This window comes from Panthera tigris, chromosome C1, assembly GCF_018350195.1.
Source record: "Panthera tigris isolate Pti1 chromosome C1, P.tigris_Pti1_mat1.1, whole genome shotgun sequence".
Taxonomy (NCBI): domain Eukaryota; kingdom Metazoa; phylum Chordata; class Mammalia; order Carnivora; family Felidae; genus Panthera; species Panthera tigris.
Window position 1 is genome coordinate 191,929,748 of NC_056667.1, and position 17,714 is coordinate 191,947,461.

Sequence of the window (17,714 nt, forward strand, 5' to 3'; positions counted from 1 at the left end):
GTCAAATGTACACAGGAGCTGCTTGAAGGGGCTCTCACTGGGCAAATTAGGGACAACTTGACTATCAAAAAGAGTGGTGGCAGTAATGAATCATAACAGTGTAAAAAAAACACAAGTCTGTACTGATACTGTTAAAAGATAAACTGAGGCATATTAAAATTTCTAAGAGTTTATTTGAGCAGGAATCGGACACTGCCAAATGCGAAATGATCGGAAGCACTCCACCGACGGGAGCTAGGGGAAAGACTTATAGAGGCAGAAGCAAAGCAAGAACATTATTTGACTGACCACATCTTAGCGGTTGCATATTTAGGAAAGCCTAGGTGGCTGTTGGTGATTGGTTGTCCTTAGGTTTCAAATTCATAACTTTTGAGGCATTCTAGGCTTTGGTTTTGGTTTACTTACAGAGGCTACTCAATCATTAGAACCACCTCATTCTGGGGCCTTCTAGGTTGGTTGGGCATCCCACTCTTGATTTCGACTCAGGTCATGATCCCAGGGTCCTGGAATTGAGCCCCGAGTTTGGTTCTGCACTGGGGGCTGCTTCGGATTCTCTCTCTCACTTCATCAGTCCCTCCCCAACACATGGGCATTCTCTTTCTCTTTCTAAAAAAAAAAAGAAAAAAAGTCTCAGACTAATGGCCTGATGGCCTCCTTGTTTAATGAATTGAACAATACGAATCAATATAAAAAAGAAGAAAAGGAAAAGCTATTTTCAGTACAAATACAACTAATACATAATACAGGAAGGAATATAAGCAGAGTACCATCATAATAATAGACTCAGAATCATAAATATGTGGGAGGTTTGTTAGAGGTCACACCCAATAGCTTGTGCCTTTTGACTCAGGTAGGTGAGATTCTCTGCTGAGATCAATAGTCCAGGTAATGGGGCACGAGGAACGGTGTGATGTGGAACAGTAGTGACGGAGGGGAGAGGGGGCAGACTACCCACTCTGAGGATGATTGCCGAGGGACCCAGCTGAGGATGGTGATCGGGATTTCCCTGTAGTGGTATCAGCCTTCAGGTTTTGACGCCATTCTCCATCCGCTGAGGAGGGCAACTCGAGGAAAACTGGGTAGGGATTTGTCAAAACTCTTGAGGAAAGGGCCTGGAGAATTGAATTAAAATAGCACCTCACTTTGGGTTTCATTAACTTTCTGACCTCCCTGCCAAGTCCCACCATTGGGGTCAGCAGGTTTTGGCGTGTTGTCTTCAGCTAAGGGCACAACGCTCACAGCAGGACAAAAAGATGGATTAATGCTAGCCAGGCTGAGCAAGACCAGGCTCGGTAATTTTCTTGGCACCCAGTCTTGGCAACACACAACTTGAATGAAAACACTAGCTGTAGAGCTCCCATGACTTACTCTGGGTAAGGCGCTGTGCCAAAGGCTTTACGTGCCATGTTTTCCTTAATCTTCAAAAAAACTGTCCGTGAAGTGGGTATTGTTATCAGCCCCATTTTACAGTTAAGAGGGCAGGGGCCTAAGGAAGTTAGTAATTTGCTTAAGGTCACCTGGCCAGTTATTGACGGAGTCACTTAAGTGTGACAACAGTCGTCGCTCTCCCGAGTGTCAGTCCCTAGGAACGCTGAGCGCGGTAACATGTTACGAGAGCCCATGTCATCGAACACATACGGTAACCGCAGTGGCCCAGCCAGCACCCGTCCGGTGACCCGACACGCGTGACGCTCACGCATGCAGTCGCCCTGCCTTCCTCTGGGAAGGAGGAGGTGGCCTAACCAGCCAAGCTGTCGAGGACGACTCTATCTGAACTCGACTCTTTTTGCCTGGGCGTCTGATCCAAACGTGGCGCGGACGGGAAGAAGAGGGCGGAGCCGGCGGCCGGGAGAATTGCGGATTGGAGAGAAGGAGGGACAGGGGGCGGAGCCTTCGGGGGAAGGGAGAAGCCGCATCAACCATGTAAGTGGCTTTGCTTCCTGCAGCAACCGCCGGCGGCCCGAGTACCCGCGTCGCTGCGCTCCGGAGCTGGCTTTCCGCGCCTGAACGGGGTGAAGCGGCGACCGGGGTGGAGGGTGGCCGGCGGGGCCCAGGCGGGAGGCGCAGGTAAGGGAGGGGGCCTGGCGCGCGGCCGGCTGGCGCTGAGAGTGAGGAAGAAGGCCGGTTTGGGGAGCTCCGGGGCCAGAGCCGAGGGGAAGGCTGAAGTGAAGGCGAGAGCTGAAGCTTCACCACCGTGGCTGGAGGCCGGACTGTGGCCGAGGCTGGGCAACGAAGGGCAGAGAACCGGTACCCGCAGCAAGCCGGCTCCCCGATTCCCCGGTTGCCCCTGGTCTGGGAGCCGGGTGCGGCTGTTCTTGAAGAGGTTTCCTTGGAAACATTTGAAGTTCTCTTGCCCCTCTCTTGTCCCACGTCTCTCAGCTTATTTCGGAGGTGCACAGTCCCGTTCCTCCTCCCTCTCTGATGGATCAGCTCCTAGTCTGTGTGTCAGAGGTGCATCCGTAGACTGAAAAAGAAAGTTCTTGAGCTGCAGAAAACGACACCAGTAGTGGGTTTTCAAATATGAACAGACCTCTTTAAAAATATTTGTTTCTTCTACTTGAGTCCATCCCATTGCTACCTATGTTTCAAAGTCTCTTGAGGAGGAGACTTGATTTCCCATTTAGTATTTTACCTTTGCTTATAATGTTCCCAGCAAAAGGGTGAGGATGAAATGCGATGGATGTTTTTAGAGAATTAAGATATGCCCAGTATAGAGATTATTTTTAAGATATTCAAGAAATATGAGAAGTGCTAGAATTCTGTAGAAAGCAAGTTATTTATGTTTATCTGAGATGTGTAGGTATGTGTTAAATTATCACTTACTGATTCAGTGCATACTCTGTTTTAAAACCAGAGGTAGTGGTTTGGTTTTGCACTCTTTTATTTCAAACTTATTTGAATCTCCTTTTCTGCCACTCCAAAACTTTCATTCTATCAGGATTCAAAAATAACCTTAGTTGTTTGTTTGTTTGTTTGTTTGTTTTGGGTGGGTTTGAGCTTTTGACAAAGATTGGGCAGGTCGTCTGTTCTGTGGAGCAAAACAACTTTCCCTTTTTCTTTTCCTGTGGGCTCCCATTTTCTGCCTTCTGGGAAGAGTAATGTGGATCACGTTGTGGTCTTCCTTTAGTGTTTCTGTTGGCATGTTGGTCAAAAATTGAACAACAAAATCTTTGTTGATGGAAACTGACAATTCTAGTATTCAGCTGGCCTGCATTATTAGATATGTCTTGAGTATTTTTAAAAACTGTATTTAGAAATTATTCAGCTGATACTTGGATTTTTTCATTCACTATATTTTGAAATTGGCTAGTGGATCTGGCCTGTGTTCTACGTGTAATACCTGATTAGCCTTCACATTGGCTTCATCACCGAGATAGTGTGTGGTGGGGTAGCCTTGAAATAAGAGGCAAAGTACTGGCATTTGGAAGGCCAGGTTAATATTTCTAATTGCCTGTCAGCAAGGAGGCCTAGTTTATATCCCAGACAGTAATTAAGCTGCCAGAGAATAAGAGTTGTAAGGCAGTTTTTTCAAGATGCTGGTGTCATTATGAAATTGTTAAGATTAGCTATGTGATTGTGTTTATGTTTCACAGACGGCACTTGCTGAGCGTTTTCATGGTAATTTTTATGCTCACATCTCCAAAGCTTATTAATAGTTTTGTATATGGGTGACCCTCAGTAGTAACGCTGAGATTCTTCATGCAGATTGCTAACTCTGCTTCAGATGCTACTTATGTCACAGTAGAATGTGGACTGTTTTTCCAAGCCTGAGGGTGGTTGTTGCAATCACACAATCCTTTGTCTTTAGTACTCTTTTTTCTTCCCCTTTTTCTCTCCCCCCCCCCCCCATTTTGAGTTGACACGAATTCGTTTAGCAGCTTGCTTCAGAATCTTTTATGCTGGAATATGGATTGTCATGATAATTTAGAATTGTTGACTATTCTCCCCAATAGAAGGTGGTATTAGAGACCCTTTCTGTCTCCCTCCATCTCCCTCACTCCCTCCCACCCTCTCCTCCTTTCTCCCTCCTTCCTCTCTCTTCTCCATCTCTCTCCTTCCTCCTTTTCCTCAACACTCCTTCCTCTTTTTCTTCCTCCTCTACTCCCCCCCATACCAATAAACATTTATTGCCAAATCATGTTCAAGTCCATGGTTTCATTTCTGCTTTAATCAATTAAATTATTAATCAGGAATTTAGATAGGCTGGAGTTGAAGTCTGTGAAGAGCTACAATAATAATTTCGATCTAAAGAGGAATTCTGGGATAAAACTTGGGGTGTAATTACAGTTCTACCACTGACTGACTAGTTGTGTGACCCTCAAGAAAGTCACTTTAGGTTCAGTGTGCATTGGTTGCCTCAAAGGCAAAGTGTAGTAAGACCAGCTCTGTGCGCTTTCCAGGATTTTTGTAAAATTAAAACAAGGTGGTAGATACGATTTTGAAACTGAAAAGCGTTTTGTGGGAGTGTGATGTCCTCTTTGTAAGATATAAAGTAGATGACAAAAATCAAAAGTCATCTGTAGTACTTTAATGACTACAGTTATGCATAGTTCATGGTTGTCATTAATTTGAAGTGTTAATACGGCAGAAAAGAGACATCAGTGTTTTTCTCTACCCTCCATCTGGTGATGTGCTTACCTTTACTACTTTGGTTGAACTATCATTTTTGGTTATTTAAAAAAAAAAGCTCTTGAAGATCTTCATTTTAATGTCTATATGAGGTTATGCTTAAAAGGAGAAAAACCAGATTCACGTGCCTAGGAGGAGAGATGACAGGAACAGTTTGTTGATTTGAATAGTTCTTGAGGAGATGAGGCACAGTTTGAAGAAATCTTTGAGGTTGTACAGAAATGTCATTAAGGGATGACTTTCATTTTCTTTTCTTGGAAATATTTATGTTTTATATTTTTAAAAGAAAAATTGAAATAAATTAAAAATTTTTTGAGGAATTAATATGGTTGTGTAAAACCAGTTTTCCTTATAACTTTAAACAGCTGTTGAGTTATCTCTTTTTCCAAAAAAAATGTTAAAATGGAAAAGATATAAATTATGTGAAAATGCTTTTTATTTCTTTTTTCCTGCTCACATTTGTACCTTACCTCCAAATTACTAATAATTTTTATATTTTCTGTAGATTAAATAGCAATGTTGAAAATTAGATTGGCTGTGTAATCGTAGTTTCAGTTGTCTGACACCCTTCCTTATGATCTAGACTGCAGTGTTTTTAAGCCTTAATTTGCAATATATACTAAACTAGATTTATTTACTCTTTGGTTTCAGAGATCAGAGTTTTCAGAGTCAGATTTCCAGATATTTAGGTATGCTGTTTGGAATCAAATTTTGGGCTTCCTTAGCAACTCCTATCTTTTGTTTTTTAGACTCATGAAATGGCCACAGATGATAAGACTTCCCCAACATTGGACTCGGCTAATGATTTGCCTCGATCTCCTACTAGTCCTTCTCATCTCACACACTTTAAACCTTTGACTCCTGATCAGGACGAACCTCCTTTTAAATCAGCGTATAGTTCTTTTGTAAATCTCTTTCGATTTAACAAAGGTAAGACTTGTTCTTACAGATCAGAGAACCTGTAATTTTGATTTTCTAAAATTCTCTTGTTCAGCTCAGCTTTCATGCTGTGTCTTTGCAAGAATGTGAAATATCAACAAGGAGATAGCTTTAATCATCGGTCACTGGGGTTTGCTGCTCAAGAGAAGAAAGCTAGAATTTTCCCTGTAATCTTATTAGTTATTGGTAACTGAAGGTCTGAATTGAAAAATAATGTTAAAAGGAGATCCCTCTTTGAAGGTAGCATTTTTTTTTCGTTTCTTAATATGTTTCAACTTTCTTAAGTTCACAGAATGGACTTTGTTTTTATGGGGGTAAATAGCCAAAAGATTTTAATTAAAGCCATAAAACTAGAAGACTCAGCACCTGGGAGGAAAGATTCCTATTTTTCCAAAATTGAAACTGTCAGCACGCTTCTTGACTTAAACCTGTTAGATTAAGATGTAAGTGTAATAATATCAAGTGAAGAGATACTTTTTACCTATTTATATAAGGAAATTTAACATCATGCAGGACTTTTATTTAATCAACAGTCTGTATTCCAAACAAATGCATTGCCCTCAAAACTTCCATTCCAGGATCAGGTCCAGGATTACATACTGCATATAGTTTTCATCTATCTTTTGTCTCCTATTCTCTGTCTTGTGAGATGGACATTTTTGTAGAGAACACGCCAAATATTTTACAAAATGTTCCTTAATTGGGATCTTGCTTATTTTTATTTCTTTAATTGAAGTATAGCTGACGCCTAATGTTACATTAGTCTCAGGTGTACAGCATAGTGATTTTGACAAGTTATACCCCGCTCCCCCAAGTGTAGCTGTCATTTGTCACCATACAGCGTTACTGCAGTACCATTGACTATATTCCCTATGCTGTATCTTTTATATCCATGACTTGTTCATTCCATAACTAGAAGGGAAAAGGCACTTTTTAAGTGAGCTCTTTTGAAGTAAGGTATTTTTTACCTGGAAGAAAAATTTTAAAAAATAGGGGCGCCTTGGGTGGCTCATTCAGTTAAACATCTGACCCTTGACTTCAGCCTAAGTCATGATCTCACGGTTCCTGAGTTGGAGCCCTGCGTTGGGCTCCGCACTGACAGCATGGAGTCTGCTTGGGATTCTCGCTTTCTCTGCTGGTGTTTTCTTTCTCTCTCTGTCACTCAAAATAAGTAAATAAACATTTAAAAAAAAATTTAAAAAAATATGGCCTATTATCTCTGCTTTATATTTGGCTGTATTATTTGAAATGCATTAGAAAGTAATCCCTCTTGTAAGGAACTTGAGGGTTAATAGTTTAATTAGTTCAGAAGAAATTTTAATAGTATTAACAGACTTTTTTAAAGTTTGTTTATTTATTTATTCATTCATTCAGAGAGCAGGGGAGGGGCAGAGGAGAGAAGGAGAACGAGAATCCCAGCAGGCTCAGCACTGTCAGCACAGAGCCTGACAGGGGGCTTGATCCCATGAACTGTGAGATCATGACCTGAGCCAAAACCAAGAGCTGGAGCTGACTGAGCCAACCCAGGTGCTCCAGTATTAACTGACTTTTATTAGTAGTCAATTTAAAGTTCTATGAAATCTCCTGTTAGTCCATTTTTAAGGTAATGACTTTTTAGAAAAATTTTATCGTTTGCTTTTAGATTTACAGAAAAATTGGGAAGATGGTACAGGATTCTCATATACCCCCACACCCAGTTTTCCCTGTTATTAACATCTCACGTTAGTATAGTGCACTTATTACAATTAATGAACCATTATTGACACAGTATTATAAACTAAAGTATGTGTTTTATTCATTCTTCAGTTTCTACCTAAAGTCCTTTTTCTGTTCCAGGATCTCATGTGGGATTACACATTATATTTAGTCATCATAAGACAATAATCTTTTTCTTTATTCAGCAAATTTTTATTGAGTACCTATTATCCACTATTGCACTGTTTTAATAGTGCATGGGATCTATCCCATAAATAAAGCAGATAAAAAAAATTTTCGCCTTTGTGTGAAGCTTACATTCTGTTTCCTTTAATATGCTCAAGGTATTTCTAATGAAAAGTAAAACAAACTGAAGATCACATGCCAAGGAAGAAATATTGGCCCATAATTTTGCCACTTTCTTGAATATCGTTTTTTTAAGCTAATTTTTAGTTATGCATATATTACGTATATACATTATCTTCAGAACAGTTTTATCCATTCCTTCTCTTTGCTGAACTCTGAGTCTTAGTTTTGCAAATAATGCCAAGCTTTCCTTTGCTACAGAGCGAGTGGAAGGGGGCCAGGGAGAGCAGCCCTCTCTAAGTGGAAGTTGGACCAGCCCTCAGCTCCCTTCAAGAACACAGTCTGTGAGGTCACCTACACCTTATAAAAAACAGCTTAATGAGGAACTCCAGCGGCGATCTTCAGCAGTATTAGGTGAGACAGTGTTCTTATTTCATTCTTCTCTGTGTGTTACATTTTTTCCAGACATTGTGTTTCCCAGGTTATTTAGTGACTTAACTTTTCTGCTGTTTGGAATAGTCAGGTGCTCTTCAGAATTCATGAAACTGTTACCTAGATAGTGAAAGAATTTGTTGATACCTAAAAAAAAAATTCTTAAGCATTTTGTTAAATTTTAACTTAGGCCAAGCACAGATATCTTGACTGTTTTTTTGATTAATTACTTGCTTGGGTTTCAGAAGAGAACAGTTTGCAACATCCCCAGGAGAATACAGGTTAGTTTCAACTTTGTGAATTAATTCTGCATCTGTTCTTGGGATGGCTAGTGTAATGTGGTGTGCATGCCTCTGGCTGCAGAACTCTCAACTCCGTTAGTGGGCTGCCCCTTGCTCTTGTCCTTCTGTCCTTGTTGGGATGCGGACTGTCATTGTGGCTGGATAAGCTGAGCTCTTGCCTGTTTGTTCTCTGTCCTGGTCTACTGTAGTCATCTCCTTCATTTTCATGCTTTTCTGATGAGTATAGGCTGGGGATCAGTGTCTGAATGAGAGACTAGACAAAGTCAGTTCTATGTTAGATTCTATGTTAGAGTTCTATGTTAGTCAGTTTCTGTTAGATTATTAAACTCAGCACAGTGGCTTGCCCAGCTCAAGGGGGCAAAAGAAAGGCAGTGAGAGGTGACATAATAGAGGAAGAGGGGGCAGCATTAGAAGTCAAGTGTCCCTGAACACCAGATCTTGTCTTGTCTGGCCAGTCTTCCCTGTGAGATCCTCGAGTGAAAAGTGGGCAGGCATAGGTAATGGTGGTTAGTGAGAGAGCTCTTCTAGCTAGTTCAGACTCAGTTTACGACCTCCTAAGGACTGGAGTGGGGCGGGCTGCATCACCACTGCAGGTTTCCCAGGGCAGTGAGCCTCTGCCTGGGTTACATCAGCCATTTGGAAGGAAGAGTCAGAAAGTGGGAAGTGGGGGAGAGAGAAAGGAGGCCATCCTTACTTTAACCTCTAAGCTCAGTAAGCTCCTTTGCTTTTGAACCTGACCTCTGGCAACACTACTGTTTTTGTGGAGGGGTCTGACTAAATCCTATGCTGAATTAAGCATAGAATTTCTTTATTTGTCAAATTGAGGAGTTGGACTAGAATCTAATCTCTTAGGGGTTACAAACTGACAGCCTACCACACCTTGTCGTGGTGTTTTGATGAACTTGAATTTAAATATCACAAGGTGGAGCTTGTAATGTCTAGTTTGCTGCAATCTCCACTACTCCTTACTTTCTTTTATCAACTCCGTTTGATTCTTTGATTCTACCTTAGCTGCTAGAAGCATTTAAGCTTCAGAAGCCTGAGACTGACCAATCAAGTTCATTTTTCTTTCTTTCTCTCTTTTTTTTAAATGTTTGCTTATTTTTGAGAGAGAGAGGGAGAAAACGAACATGAGCGGGGAGGGGCAGAGAGAGTGGGGGCCAGACGATCTGAAGCGGGCTCTGCACTGACAGCAGAGAGCCCCATGTGGGGCTTGGACTCATGAATTGTGAGATCATGCGCTGAGCTGAAGTCGGACACTTCACCAACTGAGCCACCCAGGTGCCCTCAAGTTCCTTTTTCTAACAAAAGGCTGCAATTCCACAATTTACTTGCTATGTGACTTTAGGAAAGTCATTTAATTATGCAATATCCATTTTACAGGAGAAACAACTAAGGTTATTTAGGGCAGAGTGCTAGACCAGATTTCCTCTCAGATCTCTGTCACCTCCATCGGATACCTGTGATTCTGTTGGTTCCAGGAACAGTGTCGCTCTTCCTTCTCCAGTGAATGATGCTATTAGTACTCTCTTATACCTCTAAGCAGCTAGAAGGGGCTTCACAATTATTTGTTGTCCCTGCATGGGAGCACAGCTATTGGAATTCTAACAGCTTCGTCTGCCTCTTTTTTCAACTCAAATTACGGAGAGTTGCTTTTTATTATATTGTGATATTCAAAATTTTGGTCATTCTAATACTTGTACCTTTTATTCTAGTAACAACACATCTGAGTTATCTGCTGAAATTAGGGTAATACTATTTATAGAAAGGTAAAGTTTTTAAGTTTTCTAACAGGTACAGTTTCAATAATCACTTCTGTGATTCAGTTGTCTTTAGAGTTCTTTGTCAGTTTAGAGGCCAACCTCTCATTTCTTGGTAATCCTTTCTGTCCCATCCAGCCCAGACAAAGAACAGCTAAGGCAACTAGCAAATAAGTAAGTTTGAGAAGATTTAAGGTGGTGTATTTTCCATCCTGATCTGCCATAGGTTATTAGGTTAATGAGTTTAAGCTAACAGAGATGTCAGCCTTTTTGTCAAGCCACCTTCGCTTGACTTAGGTTTTGTAACTGCCAGAGCCAGGAATAGGTGGTAGCTTCAGTGGTAATCTGGCTGCAAAATGAAATAACATGACAGCTTTGGTGGGCACACCCGTTTTGGCTACAAAACTGAATTTGGGTTTGTTTTACTGTTGATAGGACTGGCATAAGTATTGCTATTTAAAGTGTAAGTGATCCCTTCCAGTTGGAGATGCAGGCTTAAGGAGGTGGCAGGAAAGGGTAGGATTGGAGTTCTAGCAATTCTTTGGCATTTTTATCTGTTTAGACTTGATGGAGGGACTTTTGTGGGTAAATTACCACCCTGGATGTTCTGAACTCTGTCAGAGTCTTTGGGGGCTGGGTTATTAAACTTTCTGATCATCTGCTCAATGAGGCTTAGGTGGTTTGTATGTAGACTGAACTGGACTGTTGCTTACTGTTTGACTATATAGGCTAAGCTAGGTTAACTCATAGAGGTTGCCTTTTCTTCTGCTAAATTTCTAGCCGGTATTGATTATGGCTTGGGACCAAAGAGCCCAATAAATCATTAATGAATTTTGGGGCCATTTAAGCAGTACATCTGGCAGAGGCCTCAAAACTCTCAGTGGTCTTATTAGACAGTGCTTGTGTTAGGTAGCCCTTACTTGCCTGTGAAGCAATGTTTTACATGGTAGTAAGAAATACTTCCAACAGCCTCTTACCTTTATAAAGACTAGTTTTTGGGTTTTTGTTTAATGTTTGTTTATTTTTGAGAGAGAGGGAGACCGAGCACGAGCGGGGAAGGGGCAGAGGGAGAGGGAGACACAGAATCAAAAGCTGGCTCCAGGCTCTGAGCTGTCAGCACAGAGCCCGACACAGGGCTTGAACTCATGAACCGTGAGATCATGACCTGAGCCGAAGTTGGATGCTTAACCGACTGAGCCACCGAGCCACCCCCTATAAAGACTAGTTTTAACTCTCAATCCATATCACTGGCTGGGAGAACATAAATTTATGTAAATAGTAAAAGGCACTATACATCACATATATATCTTCATACATGCCTTATTTTTGCATAGACAGGACTAATAACAAGGTTGCTTTTTTTTTTTTTTTTTTGGTAAATCTGACTCAGACACAAGAAGGAAAGCAGAGCCTGCCTTTGGAGGTCATGACCCTCGTACAGCTGTTCAGCTTCGAAGCCTCAGCACAGTATTAAAACGCCTCAAGGAAATCATGGAGGGGAAAAGCCAGGTACTTGAGAAGATCATTTATCAAATATTTCTATGGGCCTCATGCCATACCCACTAAAATTGGCATAATGCCGCCTGAAAGAATGTCCAGTTAGTACTTCCTTCAGCTATGAATGTGTATTTTTACGTGTAAATTCTTAATTTTATAAATTTTTTTCTCCTTTATGGTTAGTGCTTTTTGTTTTAAGTCAGTGCTTTTCTGTTTAAGAGGTATTTATTTAGCCCACCATCAGCGAATAGTCTTCCATAGTTTCTTCAAGAAACTTCATTATTCATGTGAAGTTTTGGGGTCAAGCTTTATTTTTTTCTCATGGATGTCTAGATGGACCCAGCACCAATTTTGGTTTTGAAAGACCATTCTTCACTGATTGCATTATAAATCTTGTCACGAGTCCACATATCATGTGTGCGGGTGTACCAGGGCTCTCTTTTCTGTTATATAGCTCCTGTTTTTTTCTATCCTTGAACTGATTTTCTGTCTAAAATTACCATAGTTTCAGAATAAATTTTGATGGCTGGTAATGTAAGTCCTTCAACTTTGTTTTTGTTTCAGATTGTCTTGGTCATTTTGGCCAATTCCCACATGAATTCTCGAAATGGTTTGTCAGTTTTTGCAAAAGAAACCTCGTAGGGTATTGATTAGCACTATATTTGTCATTGCATCTTTTCATATTTTCGATTTCGCATATTTTTATTGTTATAGGATAGCGACCTGAAGCAATACTGGATGCCAGACAGCCAATGTAAAGAGTGCTACGACTGTAGTGAGAAATTTACAACCTTTAGGCGCAGACACCATTGCCGCTTGTGTGGGCAGATTTTTTGCAGTCGTTGCTGTAATCAAGAAATCCCTGGAAAATTTATGGGCTATACGGGTAAATGCATTTCATTGAAAGTTTTACAGTTTTTAAAGATCGTAACTATAAGTCGTTGTAATACAGGACCAATGTGAAGCCAGTTTTTATTTTGGAGCTTCATGTGTGAGACATGGGGGACACAAGTGAGGGAGATACAGCTTTGTTTTAAAGGACTTTACAGTCAAATAATAAAGCAGGTGGACATGCTCATAAATAACTAGGGTAAAAGATAGTGTGCCATAGGTGCTAGCAAAGACCATAGGAGTGTTAATATTTGTTAGACAAGATGGTTAGGGGACATTACTAACGTATATTACCACGAGAGTTTTCATTTTACGAAGTGCAGATCTTCCTTGAGTTGTATGATACTGTGCTTTAGAAAATTGCATCTTACTCATGTTCTTTCATGAGTTGTAGCAATATGGAGATTTAAAATTATATGTTGAAGCAGAAAAAAATAATGATGTGTGGATTTATACAGTGACTTGGGAGTGCAAGGTGGACAGAAGTTTCCAAAAAGAGAAACCCTCTCGGCATCTCTCAAATTATTTTTGTTACCATGCAGATCTTCCTCTTAGCTTTACTCACTTTTTTTCCCATCACTAAACTGCTACAGATTTCAGAGTTCAGTTGTCTCTCATCAGGATTATGGCTATAGCCTTTAAAAGATTTTTTTTTTTACCTTTCGTTTTTTGCTTTGTCTAATTCCTTTTCCACATTCTGGTCATTATTCTTTGTTAAATGCTAATTTGATCATGTCAGGATATTCCCGTGCCTGAAACCCTTTCAGAGCGACCATTACCCTTAGGATAAAATCCGGTCTTGTTAATATGGTTGGTGTGTCAGTTTCCCAGGGCTGCCATAACAAAATACCACAAACTGAGTAGCTTACAACAACAGAAATTTACTTTCTTACAGTTCTGGAGGCCAGAACTACCATAATGGCTCTCACTCCACAGGTCAGGGAACTAATGTAGAGATTCTGCCATTTGCTGAGTATGTTTATTCCAATTATACATTTGAGAACTGAGGAATAACGACAGAATAACCACTGAACCCACTAGAAGATGGATCTCAGCTAAAATGCTGTTGATCAGCTGACCTCTGTAAGCCCCTACTCTGACTGGCAGACTACAGTAAAATGTTGGGTCCCTTGGAATTAGTGTCACTTAAGAGCCAAAGTCCAGTAACTTCCCCAAAGTTTGACTGTTAACCTTTTTCTCAATGCACAGTCACCCTGATAAAAGTCTGTAGGTCCCTTTGGGGAAGGCTGTATACATTTTTGGCAGTGTAGTGGAGTTCTTCCTCAAGGGGACCCAGCCTTCCTGCTTCATTCATGGAATTCTAGGTCTATAAATGGCTCAAGTCTGAGAATTGGGGAGCCATGACTGTTTTTGATTTAAGTTAGACTACTGTCCACTTGATCTAGAGTTCTACAAATCAAGTAAGAATTTAGTGGACTGCCCATTGAATTCGCTTCTAGGAACACCATGATCAATGCCACAGGTCCTATAAGTCAGACTATTCTGATTGCTGCTTTGACTCTACTGTCTATTGTGGTATGCATGCCCACCTTGTCATTGGCGATGAAGTGCCATCACTTGGCCCCCGCCACCCTGGGATCTAATGGTCTCCGTTGCATTTAGGTTTTCCAATTCAGTGGCAGCAGTTTTCCCACTGTAATTTCTGACCTACAGAGAACAGTGACCACAAAGCTCTACAGGGATGCTGGGGCTCCCCTCACAAATTTATTTCTCATGGTCATGAAAGGCATAGGCTCCAGATCCTCCTGGGTGAGTGAGCAGGTCTTGCTTGGTAAATCCTCTCTTGACATTATAATCTTCCTATTTCTTTGCATCCCTTCCTTCATTGTATACCAGGGCAGTTCTGGCCTTTCAGCTTCTTTTAGTATAGGCTGCTTTTGGTCCGTGTTTCAGCCAGCCAGCCAGCCAACCAACCAACCAACCAACCAACCAGACTCTTAGAGCCCTTTTTTTACCCCTCAAGCTATGATATTCCATCCAGAACCTTTGCTTAGTGGGCTCATATCAAAAATCAGCTTGGTCCTACTTTATATTCTTTCCACTATTCTATATCTTTGATGTCTGCTTCCACACCTATTCCCTGAGTTTCTGTCCCTGTAAGTTAGAAAAATCATGTAGTTCTTTTGGAGTGGAGTGCACCTTCTCATGGGTCACACTATACCTTACCTTTCAGGGCTTGTGGGGACTTGAGTCATGTTACAACTCTAGAAGCAAAGAGGGTGGTGGGAGTGGGTCCTGAGGAGAATAAGCAGTGTTTGGTAAGGTAGCAAACTCAGGCCATTTTGGATTTCTCAGGCAAAGCAGGGTTAATCTCTGACAGGGTGTGAAGGCTAAGAAAGGCAAAGAAGACTCAGCAGAATTTTGGGGTTTAGTGTCCCCCGCTTCATCAGGATCTTTTCATATATCCCCATTCTACTTTTCAGGATTCCATTCCTTCCTAATCAGTGCCCTTATTTTAGTAGCAGTCATACTACAAGATTAATAATTCAGTGTGCGTTGTAATTTAGCCACTTGCAGGATGAAACTCTTAGTTTGATTTTCAGCTCTTTTGCTATAGGAGATAGTGGTTTCTTTCAGGGAAGACATAGGAACTTCTAGGTAATTTGTACAGTTCTTGACCTGGGAATTTGACTTCCTGAGGTCATCCTTTTCTTTCCCCCACTTTGTCTAGTGCAGTTAGGAGCAACCAGTCTATCTCATTATACCTGCTAAATTGACAAAAATCTTTTAAGATAGGAGGCCCACCCACTTTATGGAGGGTAATCTTAATGTCAACAGATTGTGTACGTTAGTCATATCTATAAAAACCCTTCACAGCAACAACTAGACTACTATTTGACCAAACATAAAGTTGACACATAAAATTAACCAACCCATTGCGAATGGGATAAGACATGCTGGATGCAATTGTATGTTGTAGTTGTGAGTAAACGTAAAAGTACCCGGAATAATGTGTGGCACATGGGAAGGGATGAATGAATATCGAACAGTTATTGGTGGTAGTAGCAGTAATATCTCTGTATCTGTCATGTAACTTCTTCATTAGATGTGTCTTTCACCGCAGCCGACTGAGTTCTTTGGTGGGAGAGCTGTCTCATCGATCTTTGTATCCCATCACATAACACAGGCATGTGTTCAGCAGGCACTTGCTGATAAAGATTCTTCATGAAATGAAAACTTTCAAGTTCAGGCTTGGCTGAACTGTGTTGGTGTGGTCATTTTTATTCTGATCGCTGACTGGTTAAGGGAGCTCTCCTTAGAGTAAGAAACAAACCAAGCCTTTGTTGTGGGAACTTAAAGACCTTTCTGCAGGATGTGATTTCACTTCCTTACTGCAGTTCTACTTTGGTCAGCTGATGGTGGTATGTCCTAACACTGTCATTTATCCCAGACTGGAGGTCACTTTTTGTAGTCCTGTTTGCAGTGGATATATTTTTCTTTAGTTTTAATGCAACAAGTGGTATTTAATTTTGCTTAAAATATATGCATAACTTAACAAAAACTGAGCACTACATAGTTGTAGTCTTAAAATGAAAAAAACCTAAAACACCATTTATTAATGTTTATTTATTTTTGAGGCAGGGAGAGAGCATGAGTGGGGGAGGGACAGAGAGAGAGGGTGGTACAGAATCTGAAGCAGGCTCCAGGCCCTGAGCTGACAGCACAGAGCCCGATGCGTGTCTTGAACTCACAAACCATGAGATCATGACCTGAGCTGAAGTCGGCCGCTTGACTGACTGAACCATCCAGGTGCCTCATAAAACACCATTTACTATACTTGGTAGTAATTATGGTAAAAACAGAGTACAGGTGCTTTTAAGAAATCTTCTGTTCCATGTCACTTCAGTTTTCTAATGCTAATGGTAAAAAAAATTAAGGTAGAATTGTTAAATAACATGTTATTTGTGAAGTTTAGTTATCTGACTTTTTTTTTTTTAGTACACTAAACTGTTACAAAATCAATCACATGAATAGTGGTTACAGAAAATCAGGGTAGAAATGAAAACTTATATTTGGGTGGGGCTGTGTTCTAAAAAAATTTACAACGTATGAGAGTATTAAATTACCTTGTTTGTTCTCTGAAGAATATTTCATTTCCATGCTAATGTTCATTATAAGAATTTCTGCAATAGTTTCACCTATGTGCTTCCTACTGTGTGTAAGCCCATTTTCTGTTTGTTTTTACAATGGTGCCCCCTTGTGGAGGCCACTCTTAGGACTTCACAATGGAGACCTCCGTAATGCTTTCCTCTTTTCCTCTTTTCTTGCCGAGGAAAAATATGTTGTTTTCATTTGTATTGGTTATTTACTCTATTTGAATTTTTTTTTTTCCTTGAGCCTACTGCCCCTTGTTTCACTTTTAGAATCTTGAAAAATACATTTTTTTTTTTGAAAAATACTCTTTTTTTTTTTTTTTTTTTTTTAAGTTTATTTGTTTTTGACAGAGACAGAGTGTGAGCATGAGCTGGGGAGGGGCAGAGAGAGAGGGAGACACAGAATCTGAAGCAGGCTCCAGGCTTCGAGCTGTCAGCACAGAGCCTGACGCGGAGCTCAAACTCACGAACTGCGAGATCATGACCTGGGCCGAAGTCGGATGCTTAACCGACTGAGCCACCCAGGCGCCCCGAAAAATACTCTTTTAAAAACAGAGTTTTCTAGTATCAGAGTGCTATTTTCTTAACTCATTAATAAATATTTGAGGTAATTTGGATGCGTGGGTGAATTTATCATAATGATGGTTTTTAAAATATATAAATGAGCCAACAAAATTATTTTGCATTTTTAAAACCTCTTTTTTGGTGGTCTTTACTTGAAGACGTTTTCCTGTTACTCGAGTAACTGTTAACCCAAGAATATAACGTGTTGTGTTAAATTGTTATTGTTATCTTTTGAGTTAATTTTCTTTTTTTGTTTTCCCTCCTAGGGGACCTCCGAGCTTGCACATACTGTAGAAAAATAGCCTTAAGTTATGCTCATTCCACAGACAGTAATTCCATTGGGGAAGACTTGAATGCTCTTTCAGATTCTGCTTCCTCTGTGTCTGTACTTGATCCAAATGAACCTCGAACACCTGTTGGAAGTAGAAAAGCCAGCCGCAACATATTTTTGGAGGATGATTTTGCTTGGCAAAGGTACTATCACTTAACTACAATTTTATTTATATTTGAGAGCTACAGATAGTCTTGTGACCCATGAGAGCCTTCAGTTAATATTTATCTTCTTTTATTATTTCCTACAAATT

The 17,714-nt window shown here is 40.5% G+C and overlaps 1 protein-coding gene across 1 annotated transcript in view; it reads left to right on the forward strand.

Annotated features, from left to right (window-relative positions):
* Positions 1 to 1,760: 1,760 nt before the first annotated feature.
* The window catches only part of PIKFYVE (phosphoinositide kinase, FYVE-type zinc finger containing), an 81,504-nt gene continuing 65,550 nt past the window's right edge, over positions 1,761 to 17,714 (forward strand). Inside the window, 6 exon segments of the mRNA XM_042995219.1 lie at positions 1,761 to 1,923; positions 5,379 to 5,559; positions 7,831 to 7,983; positions 11,454 to 11,572; positions 12,275 to 12,446; positions 17,397 to 17,604. Coding sequence (XP_042851153.1) covers positions 5,388 to 5,559; positions 7,831 to 7,983; positions 11,454 to 11,572; positions 12,275 to 12,446; positions 17,397 to 17,604 — 824 coding nt within the window. The 5' untranslated portion in view covers positions 1,761 to 1,923; positions 5,379 to 5,387.